We start from the raw sequence: 12689 nt of genomic DNA, 5'->3' as shown, positions 1-12689 counted from the left end.
TTGCAACCTATCTGCTCAAGCTTCTAACTTGAAGATTGGAGCTGATCTCTTATAGACCCAGTAAAAATTTTTATATGCGTTTTCTTTTTGTTCCTGAAAAATGGTTCTATAGTGCCCGGGGATTAATATACAAATCATCAAGGTCGATATGTTCATTTTAGGGAAAATAATAAATTAAGCTGTTCGGACGTTTCTAAATTTATTTCTTGTCGGATTAGGTATTTATGCTATGATATATATTCTCAGATTGTTTCTTATGCAAATACGCTTGATTTAAGGGAATTATTTTGGTAAGATATTATATTAAATAAGGAAGTTATGCTAACATATCTTTTCATTTAATTTTTCCTGAAAATAAATCTGCTTGATTTTGGGGATTTACATCACTGGAGGGAAAAAAAAAAAAACTCCGATGGTGAACCCCCAGCAGAGGTCGAACTCACTTGCTGACATCGCAATGAGAGGTCTGAGCTCAGTCGTTTGTTCCACCAATCGGCGTTCAATTCGGGGACCAGATGTCGTTGTGCACAGCCCAACCCCCTCGGCGGTGCGATGGTGATGGACGTTCGTTGAGATGCTTGCTCTAACTGGTTTTATTTTCTAAGCCGATTCGATGATTCAATTGAAATCGTTTTATTGAACCGTATGGTTGAGATTCTCGTAAACCGACTTAACCGGTTTGGTTCAATATTACACGTGGCGCAATAACATGAATCAACGTCATCAGTTCGAATTTGTGATGGGATAGAATGCTAACAAAAAGAATTATGGACAAAAATCATATTTTATATAATAAAAGGATCACATCGTGATCTTTCAGTATTGCTTTTAAAATTTTAAAACTTATAAAAATTGACGGTCCATATTAGATTGAGGGGCTCTAAATGTTCACATTAGTGTTGTATGGAGTGGAAAAACCTAAAATCTACACGGTAGAATTTGGAATACAAATATGTACCTTCTGAATTGAATAAAATTGGGATGTTCCATTCTAGCAACCAACGCACCACGTTCAAAATCACAACAAATGCATAAAAGCTTAACCATCATATATATCACGACAATGTCAGCAGACAAACTGAATATAGACGAGTCCTATAGCCATATGGCCGCATTGTCTCGCGACATAACTCAAACGGTACCGTGACCCCACACATCTCAATCAGTCATTCTAATCTCCCCATATCAACTCTCATAAGCCGCAGTTGTTTATTATCCTTCAGCAGTAAGAGTCTAAAATTCATTTTGTATATCGCCGGTTCAACGGTCTAACATCCATTTTGTATTTCACCGAATTAACAGCCGATCAAGTCCCCATTTCTATTCCACCGTGTCCAGTGTTCTCATGGCAATAAGCAACAAGCAAGATCAGCTCAGAAGAGTCACATTACATAATTTATAGAGCATCACATAAAGGGCAATCTCTAAAATCCTTTCATACAACATATGAAGATGAATTCCTCGATCTCTAGTTATCACATTATTCATTTTAAATAACCAGCATAATTCTAATATCATTTTACAATGGAATAGATTACTCACCAATTTTCCAAAAAAAATTCACCGAGCTTGAGCCTTCGGAATGCATCCGTTTTAGTCTCCTCCACTCCCTGTCAGATATAAATATAAAAAGAAATCAATTTATAAGCTTACATGACACAATCATATCACTAAGCGAACCCCTTTTACAGTTCATATATTCCTCCTAAAAATACACATCGCACAATATACAAATATCCAAACTGTTTCTCCATTTCAATAAGAGTCGAAAATAATTTAATAAAAAGTCCATTAATTACAAATCTCTACTATACTTATCTAGCAAGAAAAATAATGAAAATAAAACTTCCTTAACACCCCCCATGATCCACTTATAGAATTTAACTTAAAAGGAATAATGCCGGTTGAAATGATACAACTAACGCCCAGCAAAATCGATATATCAAAAATCATTGGGTCTAATCTTGATCTCATCCTTTCTGGTTGTTATCCAATTTCCCTTCCACCGCTCAAATTTTCTACTAACCCGTTACCTCCAATTTCATATTAAGAATAACATAATCAATTAAAGAAACTCATAAAAGCAAAATCAGCAACATACCTAAGATAGCCCATAACCAAGTTCAATGTAGGCTAAGATTTTCCCTATTCGATGCTTTTTCACTTCCATCCCCCGTACCTCCGTTTGCTTTGTCCAATTCATCACTCTCCATTCTCCTCTACATAATCTCCCTAGTTCTCCCTCTAGTCATTGCCCTTCCGAGCTCGTTGTTACATCCTCTGTCTCTTTCTCACTCTTCCTTTCTGTTTTTTTTTTTTTTTGCTGTACATCATATCTCTCTCTCTCTCTCTCTCTCTCTCTCTCTCTATCTCTGTCTCTCTCTGTGTCTCTCTGTGTCTCTCTCTCTCTCTATCTGTCCTTCTCTCTTTAAGCATCTGCCTCTCTTCGACTAAAGTATAACAAATAGAATGGCAGTGGAACTGGGAAACTTCAGGATAGGAAATAAAGAAATGTCATGGGCTTATGGACTCAAGGGCATAGGGCCGCTCACGGGCTGGGCTCATTGCCCATTCTAAATAAACAAATCCACACACCCACGCACATATATATGCATATCAAAACACCGGGTTTCACTTACATACAGCTTTAATACCCAATAAACATACTTGAAAAGGAATGTTTGGGCACTTGTAATGTGCACAACTCAATTAATATTTATTACAGAGTATCTCTCTTCTACCGAGGTTCGAGTTGAGTAATCGTCAATTTGTTTGCAGATGGCGCCCGTTCATCACCATTGTTCTCAATAATGTTGGGACCGTAAAAGCCAAAGGCAGGAGGTTGAGGGTCGGGTAAGGTAACTGTGTAGTTTTTATGCATATTATCTATCGTAGACATTGTAGGCCGATCAGCAGGGTTTTGCTGGACGCACAACAAGCTCATGTGGATGCATCTAATGACTTCATTTCTCTTGCAAGGGTCCCTCAAGATTGGATCCAGCACTTCCATAGGTGTCCCATCAGTCCAGTGTTTCCATGCCTAATGGACCGAAATCTTTCCAAGTCAATTTACAGGAAAGAATCGATACTTGCATCCTATTGGAAGAACAACTTCTAACTCTCAAATCAGTAATTGGACAAAAGAGTATGACGAGGCAGATTGGCGGGCATGTCAATCGAATTTAATTACAGTAGTATATAAGATTTGATTAGGGCAGTTAAATGAAGGCAAGGTAACGTATTCAGTATATATTGAATAGAATTTCCACTTACGTAGCTTGGAAGACCCTCAGCATTGTCTGGATGACCAAAGGAACTGTTCTTCTTGCCTGACATAATCTCTAAAACCAACATGCCAAAACTATATACGTCGGATTTCACTGAGAATTGACCAGCCCTTACATACTCTGGAGGCATGTAACCCCTAAAATTATTTGAGAAAGAGTTAGTACTACTTGATAAACGGTGAGAAGAAGAGAGAAGCAAGAGAATTTCAAGAGCACATACAATGTCCCCGCAATTTTACTAGCAGTTCCTTGGGTCTGATTAACCCCGACGATCCTCGCCATTCCAAAATCTGAAATCTTGGGGTGCATATTTTCATCCAGGAGAATGTTGCCAATCTTGAGGTCCCGGTGAATTATTCTGAGCCGGGAATATTCATGAAGATAAAGCATCCCTTGAGCTATTTCCGAAACTATAAAATATCTTCTCGACCAGTCCAAGTGTCCACGTTTTTCTGAGTCTGCAATTGTTGAAACAAAATCATTGATCCATAAGAAGAAAATTAATTAATTACTAATATTCACCAAAAATAATTAATACGTAAATTAGGCGCGGAGCAGACCGAATAAGAAGTAGTCCAGGCTCCTATTTGGCATATATTCAAAGACGAGTATCTTCTCTTCTCCTTCCACGCAAAACCCAAGTAGCCGCACCAGGTTTCTGTGTTGGAGTTTTGCCACCACCTCGACCTCGTTCTTAAAATCTGCAGCGCCTTGAGCTGAGCTCCTAAACAATCTCTTCACTGCCACATCTTGTCCATCTTGAAGCCGGCCCTAAATCAATCGTTTGTCAAACCAAATGATTTGAATGCCATTAATACGAAAAATTTCGCTATGGCTCCATTGTTTATTCGGAAACATCACGGTAAATTACACTTTTACTGTACCTTGTATACTACGCCAAACCCGCCATCACCTAATTTGTTATCTGCAGAGAAATTATTCGTGGCAGCTCGTATTGCAGCGAAATTGAATTGTATGGCTTCAGCAGTTTGGATATCTTTATCAAATATCAAATCAAACATCAATAATATTATTAGCCTTCTCAGGGACAAAGCATTAGTTGATATGGTGGTTGATATATAAAACATGATTTCCTAATATGCTTTACCGTTCTTGTATTGTTTGAATCCATGTCTCTTCCGTAGGAAGCAGCGGAGGATGAGGAATGACACCACAGTCACACTAATGGCAGCAGCAATAATGGCAACAATTACACCTGTTGATAACTTCCGTTAGCCTGCAAGAGAAGCCTATGTAACACGACAAGACTCGCGACCCGCAAAACTCCAAAGGAATTGGGTTATATGAGAAATATTTCGATGGAAACAACATGATTACCCCTACAACAATTTTGGAACAAGGCTGTCTAATTGATCTAAAAGCCTATGGATCACTATTACTCTCCATTGATGGTGGGTCGATAGAATGGTTAAGGCCCGATATGGTGGAGTTCAATGAATCCAAAAGCCATCTTCCATAGTTCCCTAACACGAAGAAGGAAACACCTAATCCATTACCTGGACGGCGGAGAGCAGGTGTTGGCGCCGATTCCATCAGTGCGACAGCAGTTTCATTATAGAATGAGTAGTTCCCGTACCGGATGTTACAGCTCTGGAGAAAGGACATTGCCCCTCCTATTCCTCGAGGAAGCTTGTCCACTGTAGCTGCCGCTTGGAGGCACTGGTTGCAGTCGGCAGCCTTCAAGTCAGGCCTGCACTGAGCCAGCATATACAGCGTCTGTGACGCTGTGAAGATGGTTCTGTTCACCGCGAATTTCTTACCTGCCAGTTGGCCAGTGGCAGCCTTTGGGATCAGGGCCTCCAGCATCCCCTCCAGCAACTCGTTGAAGCTGGTCGCCGTGGCATCCGACATGTTATATTCATACCAGTAGGCATATGTACTAAACCTCGCGGTGGAGATGATTGGTTGGTAGTTGTAAGTCAACATGCACAAGTCGTACCATATTGTGGAATCTTTCATCCCGGGGCAGGCCTTGAGGATCCTTTGACCTGCATTGGAGATGCAGGCTTGGCACGAAGCCGACCTCAGATCTGCACGGCAGAGGTAGAGCCCGAAGACCTGGTCCGGGGGGCCCTGCCCTTCCATGTCGTAGGCGAACCCTTTTTCATAGTCGGAAATGCTTTTGGAGGTCAGAGCGGAAAGCAGGGTGTTGACGTTCTGGAAATAAAGGCGGTCGTTGGAGGGAACATAACAGGCGTTAGCCCGATATTCGGGCCATTGTTCAGCTTCAGATATGGAAGAATTGCTGAGCAGGAAGCAGAGGAGGAGGAAGAAAGAGGAGGTGATTGAGCAGCAAGATGAAGCCATGGGAAAAGTTTGGTTTGTGTTCAGTGAATTAAGTCCTCCTATAGTTGGAGTGACAGATCAGAGGGAGCTTATATATTTGGACGAGGTAGAAAGTACGTACGAAGGCAAGAGAGAAATTAGACATGGTGGAGGAGAAAGGATGGCTAGAGACTGCTGACCGAGTCTATGGGATATAAATATAAATATGCACATATATATATATATATATATATAATGGTAGTCACTTCATTCCCCGTAATTTCCCGGAATATCTATGTTGCAATCAATAATTGAAAGTTAAAGCTCTCTGCACGTTGCAAGGGGTAAGATGCGGTTAAAAAGTGATTGCACATAAACACAAAGAAGCATTCATGGGAAAACAGGAAGTCTCCCACAGAAATCACAATCTCAAAGCCTCCTCACGCCATTTTGTACTCTGATGTTTGCCAGACCAGTAAAATTGATCTTAATTAATTGACGGAGCAAAAAGGAAAAAAAATAGAAAAAAAAAAAAGAAAACCAAACTTTTCCTCTGTATCTGTTTGTCCAATCTAAAGGCATTCTTCAACCCCAATAAGAAAGAAAGAAAAAAAATTAATTGCTGGTAGCAAGTTGTCCGGGTTAGTCAGGGAAGACGTGAAAGGGGAGAGCATAGCCCTAACTTCTTCGTGTTCGTGACAAATTCACCGGGAAAAAAAAAAAGGATGGAACTTCTTCGGGGCAAAACCAAAATCTTCCAGTGTTTCATTGATGGCACTCTCTGACCAAAACTTGTTGAATTTAAGGATACTAGCACATATATATGCATTTAACAAAATATTACCTTTTTTTTGGTTGGATTTACGGTACCAGCACATACAGATGCCTTTCTCACTATTTTTTGTTTCTTTGGTCTCAGGTCATCGACTCCCTCCGGCTGCTTTGGTCTGGTTTGGATGGCTCTGTGAGGGGCTTCTACGCTCAGTTTTACTGACCCAAAACTCCTTATTGCACTACTCCTCTGTGGAGCCAGAAAAAATTTGCCCTTATCTTTGTTTGTCCAATCGAAAACCATACTTTTCTCCTCCTCTGCTGTCTCCCACCCTTTTAATTATTACATGGTCCAAGGGTCTCCATTATATGATTGGTCCAAGAAAAATGGGGAACTGACGTACATACAGTAGCTGAGAGAAGAACCTCTGAGTTACGTAAGGGCAATCGATTTTCTCGACAAACATTTGGAGTTAATTATTTGAAGAATATTTTTTCGCTCACAAAAAAATTCATTAACCTAATATAAAAAATAAATACATGTAGTCCAATTTAAGAGGATTGATCGAATTTGAAATCTCTTGATTTCTAAATGAAAACGTATGCATCTAATGGCGCCATGTTTTTTCATTTTAAGCGTTCAAATTCACGCTACATTTGTAGGTGAAGTGTCAAAACTTACGTTGGACGGTGTCACGTATTATTTGTCTTAAATCGAAATATTGATTAGTTGCATCCATGAGCTTATGAGAGAATTACAACCTATTAGCTCAAGCTTTTAGTTTGAACGTGGAGCCAATCTCTTATAGATCCAATAAAAAATTTTACAAGCGTTCTTTTTTTTTCCCGGAAAATGGTTCTATAGTGCCAGAGGATTAACGAACAAATCATCAAGGTCGATATGGTCATATTAAGAAAAATACATAAATTAAGAGGAGATGGTTGGAATTACTGAGAACGCAATGAGGTCACCATTGAAGTCTTTTTTTTCCTCAAAGAATCAATGAATGTCCATTAATCACAAAAATAGGTACAAGGAGAAAATATCTAAGATGGTATATTACAGAGACAGTAAATACAGCAGGTCCACCTAAATCACTGTAAAGGAAAATAACATGCGAATAAAGCATAACAATTGAACCTAGGTACAATTATAGAAATCTCAACCTCCTGAGAAAAAGTGTATAGGACCCCAATGAAAATCTGGAAACATAGCATAGCGTAATTCGTGTAGAAATTGCAACATCCCTAAACATTCAAACCAATTCAGTGAGATTCCTTTAATCGGTTCAAACCAGTGACTGCCTAATTAATCAAAATCAGCTAGACTATCAAATCAAAGCACCAAGCTTCCTTGATCGGTTCATACCAGTGACTGTTGTCGGGGAGCTGAAACCTGTAAAGACAACGAAAAAAGACCGAAGCCACAAAAGTAGATTGCAGGCAGTTTGGCAAAATCAATTGAGCCGGGAGTCTGATCCTTTGTAGTGGAGGACGGGGACTCCATCGCGGGGCATTGGCAGTCGTTCGCAAATAGAAGCTGCCATCTAACCTGTGTATGAAGAGGAACCTGGGTGGCACCAAGCAGGCCCCATGTCCATCTGATAGAAGGGAAGGGGAGGTAGAAGAGAGGAAAGGGAGAAAAAAGAGGAGGATCACCAGAAACGGAGATGACTGGAAGATAGAAGGGGATCTCGACTTTTCAATCCCGGTGGAGATGATACCCGAAGCGCCCGACTGGAGCCGGAGGCCGGTGAGGGGGCTCTGGTTAGGGTTTTCTTCTAGAGGAGCAGAAGGAGAGACTTAGCAGAGGCCCGGGATGTAGCGCCACCATTGAAGTCATCGGCTGTGAATATTCTTTGGAGCATTTGACTATGTCTCAATGTTCAAGTTTCTCTGGGCGGGAACATGTTTGGGTCCCACTCCTTTTGCCTCTTCCAAAATTAGGTAGCTACGTACATATGCATACACACGTTACACGTAACTGGACAATGAGCCATATAACTACAAAACTTTGGTCATCTAATTTCCAGATTTAGCATTAAATATATAATGAAAAAAACAGGATACATAGATCAGTTGTTGAATCTGTCAGTGTTATCCCTCCGGGAAGATGCCTTCCCACGAGGTAGACTTATATTCTTGTCCGCTTTCTTAATTTCTAATCTTTGAATTTTCTAGGAGTTTTATTAATTAGTGTTCATAAGATTAAGAAAAAGAAAACAAGGAAAATATGATTTTTCTTATCACCCTGCTTTAATATTCCATAATTTGCTTCAATATTCCACACCTTGCTTGTATGGATATAATTACTGTTGGAAGAATTAAATTATTTGACTTATCGTGGTGTTGAAAATTGTAGCACGCTTCCGCGTAAGATCGTAGGGTTTGCACTAAGGAGATGAATTGGATATTCAGTCGAATTGTATTACTGTGAATGGAGTCCATATATGGACCCGAGTACATCAGTAAGTGAAAGGAAAATCCCATAAAATCAGTAGCTAATCTAGGAAATTGGAGGACTAGCCTAAAGAATTGATAATGGACAAGATACACGAAATATTTCATAACCGTAATACTCCCTCTCAAGTTAGAGCGTGAGGATTCCGAACACCCAACTTGCTGAGAAAAAAATGGAACTTGTCCCCACCTAACGCTTTAGTGAAAAGATCCACCAATTGATGTTTCGTGGAGACATGGCCTGTCATAGTAGCATTCGGCGTGATATGGTCACGAATAAAGTGAAAGTCGATCTCAATATGTTTGGTCCGGTCATGAAACACCGGATTTATAGCAATATGCAGTGCTACCTGATCGTCACAAAACAATGAGTAGGTCGGGAAGACGCAACACCGAGAGAGGACGACAAACTGCATAACCAAATGACCTCGCTAACCGTAGCGGCCATGGCCCTATACTCGGCTTTGGCAGAAAAACGACAAACTATGATTTGTTTCTTCGTTTTCTAGGATATGAGACTGCCTCCCAGAGTTATGAAATAGCCGGTTATGGAGCGTCTCGTCATAGGACTATTGGCCCAATCAAAGTCGTAGAAAGCAAAGAGATCCAAGGAACTCAGAGGAAGAAAAATGACTTGTCCAGGTGACCACTTGATGTAACGTAGCACACGAATAGCAACATCCCAATGATTTTGTCGGGGCGCCTGCATGAATTGCGATAATATTTGAACTGAGTAACTAAGTTCCAGTCTCATTAAGGTAAGATAGAGAAGACGCTCGACGAGCTGAGGATAGCATCCTGGATCAGAAAACAAATCACTGGAATCAGACGCAAGACGATGCTGTTGTTCCATAGGAAAATTAGAAGGATGAGAACCTAACATCTTGCACTCGGGATTGATCACAAAGACCATGACGCAGCATACACGCAAGTAACCTATCACAGACCCGTTGATTTGCGCATGAATACCGGAACTACGACCTTCTATCACCTGTTGATTACCAGGAATAGACATCAACTCGAATCGACTCCGAGATTGGACAAAGCTCGAAAGCTCTGAATTTTATTCACTGTTAAAAAAAGACAACTGATTCAACCCTAGGGTTTACACAAAACTTAAATAGGATTTAATAAAACCTAAATTGCATAAAAAGAACTAAACTTTTCTAAAATTGTAAAACACCCTAAGTAACATAAAATTGCCTGTTTGAAGCCCTAAACGATGGAATTTGCCTTAAATATCGAAAAATCACAGCAAAGTGTGAGTTTTGCTCCGGAGGCCGTTTCCTTCGAAATGGGGTCGTCAGAATCTATTTTTCTCTAGGTATCGATTTGTCAGGTCTTCTGCCGCATCATTCTCCCATGGGTGGAGAGAATTCGCCCTCGACTTGTCATTGTCCGAGCTATCACCTGTGTAAGGAACCAGATGCTTCACATTAAACACATCGGCAATACGAATGTGGCTGGGAAGTTTAAGCCGATAGGGGTTCGAATTGATCTTCTCAATGACCTCCACAAGACCAATCTTTCTACCAGCGAGCTTGTAATAGTCACCAGCAGAAAATCAATCATTCGTAAGGACAACCCAAACAAAATCGCCAACTTCAAACTCCAAATGCCTTCTCTTTCAATCAACAATAGCCTTGTATTTCATGGCAGCACTCTGCAAATTATTCTGCACAGCCTCATGAATCTCCTGCAGCCCATGAATGAAGTCAACCGCCTTACCATGAACCCTGGTCTTATCCGGCACGGGTAACAGATCAAGGGGTCCCCGAGGAGTAACATAATAAATCACCTGGAAGGGACTGAAACCAGTACTGCGATTAACAGCGTGATTATGCACAAACTCCGCCTAACTTAACTTCTGATTCCAGGTCTTCACGTGCTCCCTTACTAATCCTCTCAACAGATTGCCCAATGCCTTGTTAACCACTTCTGTTTGTCCGTCTGTCTGCGGGTGATGCGCCATGCTGAAGTTCAGCTGGGTGTTCACCATCTTCCAAAAGTTCCGCCAGAAATGACTCAGGAAACGGGTGTCCCTATCAAACACAATAGAGACTGGCAAACCATACATATGGTATACCTCCCGAAAATACAACTGAGCAACTCGCACAGCATCAGTGGTCTTCTTGCACGGAATAAAGTGTGTCATCTTGGAGAACCTGTCGACAACCACATATATAGAATCATGACCTCTTTGGGTACGAGGCAAGCCGAGGATGAAATCCATACTGATATCCACCCATGGCTACGACAGAATCGGCAGGGGCATGTACAACCCCGCATTAGTTGATGTACCCTTGGACACTTGACAAACCTTATAACATTGCACGTACTTCTCCACTTCTTTACGAATTGTAGGCCAGAAATACGATGACTGGACCAGCTCCATTCATCCCCAACACGAATTCGAATCTGGTGATAGCAGCTCTTCAAGTCCAGCTTCGTAAAAATCCTGGCACCACTCAGCTGGTCAAGTAGATCATCCAAGCGAGGAATGAGAAAACGATACCTGACCGTTATCTTATTGATGGCTCGACTGTCTACACACATACGCCATTATCCATCCTTCTCAGGCACTAGAAGTGCTGGGATAGCACACAGGCTCATACTATCCCAAATAAACTCTTTCGAGATCAGCTCCTCCACTTGTCTCCTTAACTCTTCATGTTCAGCCGGGCTCATACTGTAGTGTGGTCTATTCGGAAGGGCCGCACCAGGTTGCAGGTCGATATGGTGCTGGATATCCCGCAAGGGTGGTAGACCATTTGGCAGCTCCTCAGGAAAGACATCCTAAAATTCTATCAAGATTGGTAAGGACTCACAAGACGTAAGACCCTCCTCCACAACCTCTCTGCCCACGAGAGTAAACATAAACTCTGCATCATACAACTCCTCCTGAAATCGGGCAAGGGGCAGCAAGTTGGTTGTGGCAACCGGATTCGCAGGTTCGGGCTTGATAGCGTCCCTATCTTTGTTCGGTACCAGTACAATCTTTAATCCCTTATGCGTTAAGCTGTACTTATTAGTCCGTCCATCATGGCTCACGCTCCTATCAAACTGCCAAGGCCTTCCCAACAGCAAGTGACACGCGTCCATCATGACAACGACACACCACACATACCGGGAGCCGATAGAGAAGGTAACCAGCGCGTGTTTCGACACCCTCACTTCACCTCTTTTCTTTAGCCATGCCAGCTTATACGGTTTGGGATGTGACTCACTTCGCAGGCTCAACTTCTGCATGGCCTCAACAGATACGATGTTCTCGCAACTGCCTCAACAGATTTTATTCCCGATGGTGCAGGTGAACTGGAAGATGTTGTTACGCAGCCATTCTTCATCCGCAGCTCTCGGGGTCATACAAGACCTCCTCACCACCAGATCGGGCACTCTATCTCCTGTCACAATCTCTTCCTCCTCGTCAAACTCGACCTCTCCATCACCTCTAGTTACATAAACTGCGTCATCGGACAATTCCTCTTCAATAAACATCGCTCTTTTTTCCCCTTTTCTGCACTCAGATTGCCGATGCCCGGGCTCTCCACACTTGAAGCATTTTGCCCCGCTACTACTCGGCCCAATGTTGGCAGGACTCGTCGGACGTCCAGGAACAACACTACTACCTTCAGCTCAGGCAGCCCTACCGGTTCCTGCAACGGCAACACCTCCACTGAACATCCCGCTGCCCACTTGCTTCTACTGTCTTTTGACAATCAGGGCCCTCTGATGGGCGGAAGACACATTAACAGGGTCGAACAAATTAACCGTGTCTTGTAGTTGCACTCTTAGCCCGCCAATATATCTCGCCACCAGCTGATCCTCGGTTTCCTGAAACTCGTTACGAGCAACCAATTGGTAGAACTTGTTGGTGTATTCATC

At 41.8% G+C, this 12689-nt stretch overlaps 1 protein-coding gene across 5 annotated transcripts; it reads right to left on the bottom strand.

The window, feature by feature from the left end:
* Positions 1 to 1309: 1309 nt before the first annotated feature.
* LOC116204613 (putative receptor-like protein kinase At4g00960) lies at positions 1310 to 6615 on the bottom strand. 5 transcript variants are annotated; one of them, XM_031536784.1, is made up of 8 exons: positions 5248 to 6607; positions 4805 to 5136; positions 4396 to 4503; positions 4172 to 4284; positions 3848 to 4058; positions 3508 to 3745; positions 3274 to 3424; positions 2579 to 3040 (listed from the first exon to the last, which is right to left on the bottom strand). In XM_031536784.1, the coding sequence occupies exons 1-8, from the start codon at positions 5613 to 5615 to the stop codon at positions 2738 to 2740; spliced, it is 1824 nt and encodes a 607-aa protein (XP_031392644.1). In that variant the 5' UTR covers positions 5616 to 6607; the 3' UTR covers positions 2579 to 2737. The 5 variants fall into 5 exon arrangements, with proteins under 5 accessions (XP_031392645.1, XP_031392644.1, XP_031392643.1 ...); XM_031536783.1 differs by having other exon boundaries at positions 4805 to 5901; positions 6418 to 6606; XM_031536785.1 differs by lacking the exon at positions 2579 to 3040 and adding an exon at positions 1310 to 1610 and having other exon boundaries at positions 4805 to 6615.
* Positions 6616 to 12689: the final 6074 nt, after the last annotated feature.

This window comes from Punica granatum, chromosome 4 (genome assembly GCF_007655135.1).
Source record: "Punica granatum isolate Tunisia-2019 chromosome 4, ASM765513v2, whole genome shotgun sequence".
Taxonomy (NCBI): Eukaryota; Viridiplantae; Streptophyta; class Magnoliopsida; order Myrtales; family Lythraceae; genus Punica; species Punica granatum.
Note: the sequence above shows the minus strand (reverse complement) of the source record. Positions and strands in the feature narration are given on the sequence as shown.

What these genes read in the sequence shown, in the direction of transcription:
- LOC116204613 (XM_031536782.1), bottom strand. Translation starts at nt 5,615, where the DNA reads ATGGCTTCATCTTGCTGCTCAATCACCTCCTCTTTCTTCCTCCTCCTC. An exon ending in ATTCAAACAATACAAGAACG is followed by an intron (nt 4,285 to 4,395) that starts GTAAAGCATATT and finishes TATTTGATAAAG; the next exon opens with ATATCCAAACTGCTGAAGCC. An exon ending in CCTGGACTACTTCTTATTCG is followed by an intron (nt 3,746 to 3,847) that starts GTCTGCTCCGCG and finishes CAACAATTGCAG; the next exon opens with ACTCAGAAAAACGTGGACAC.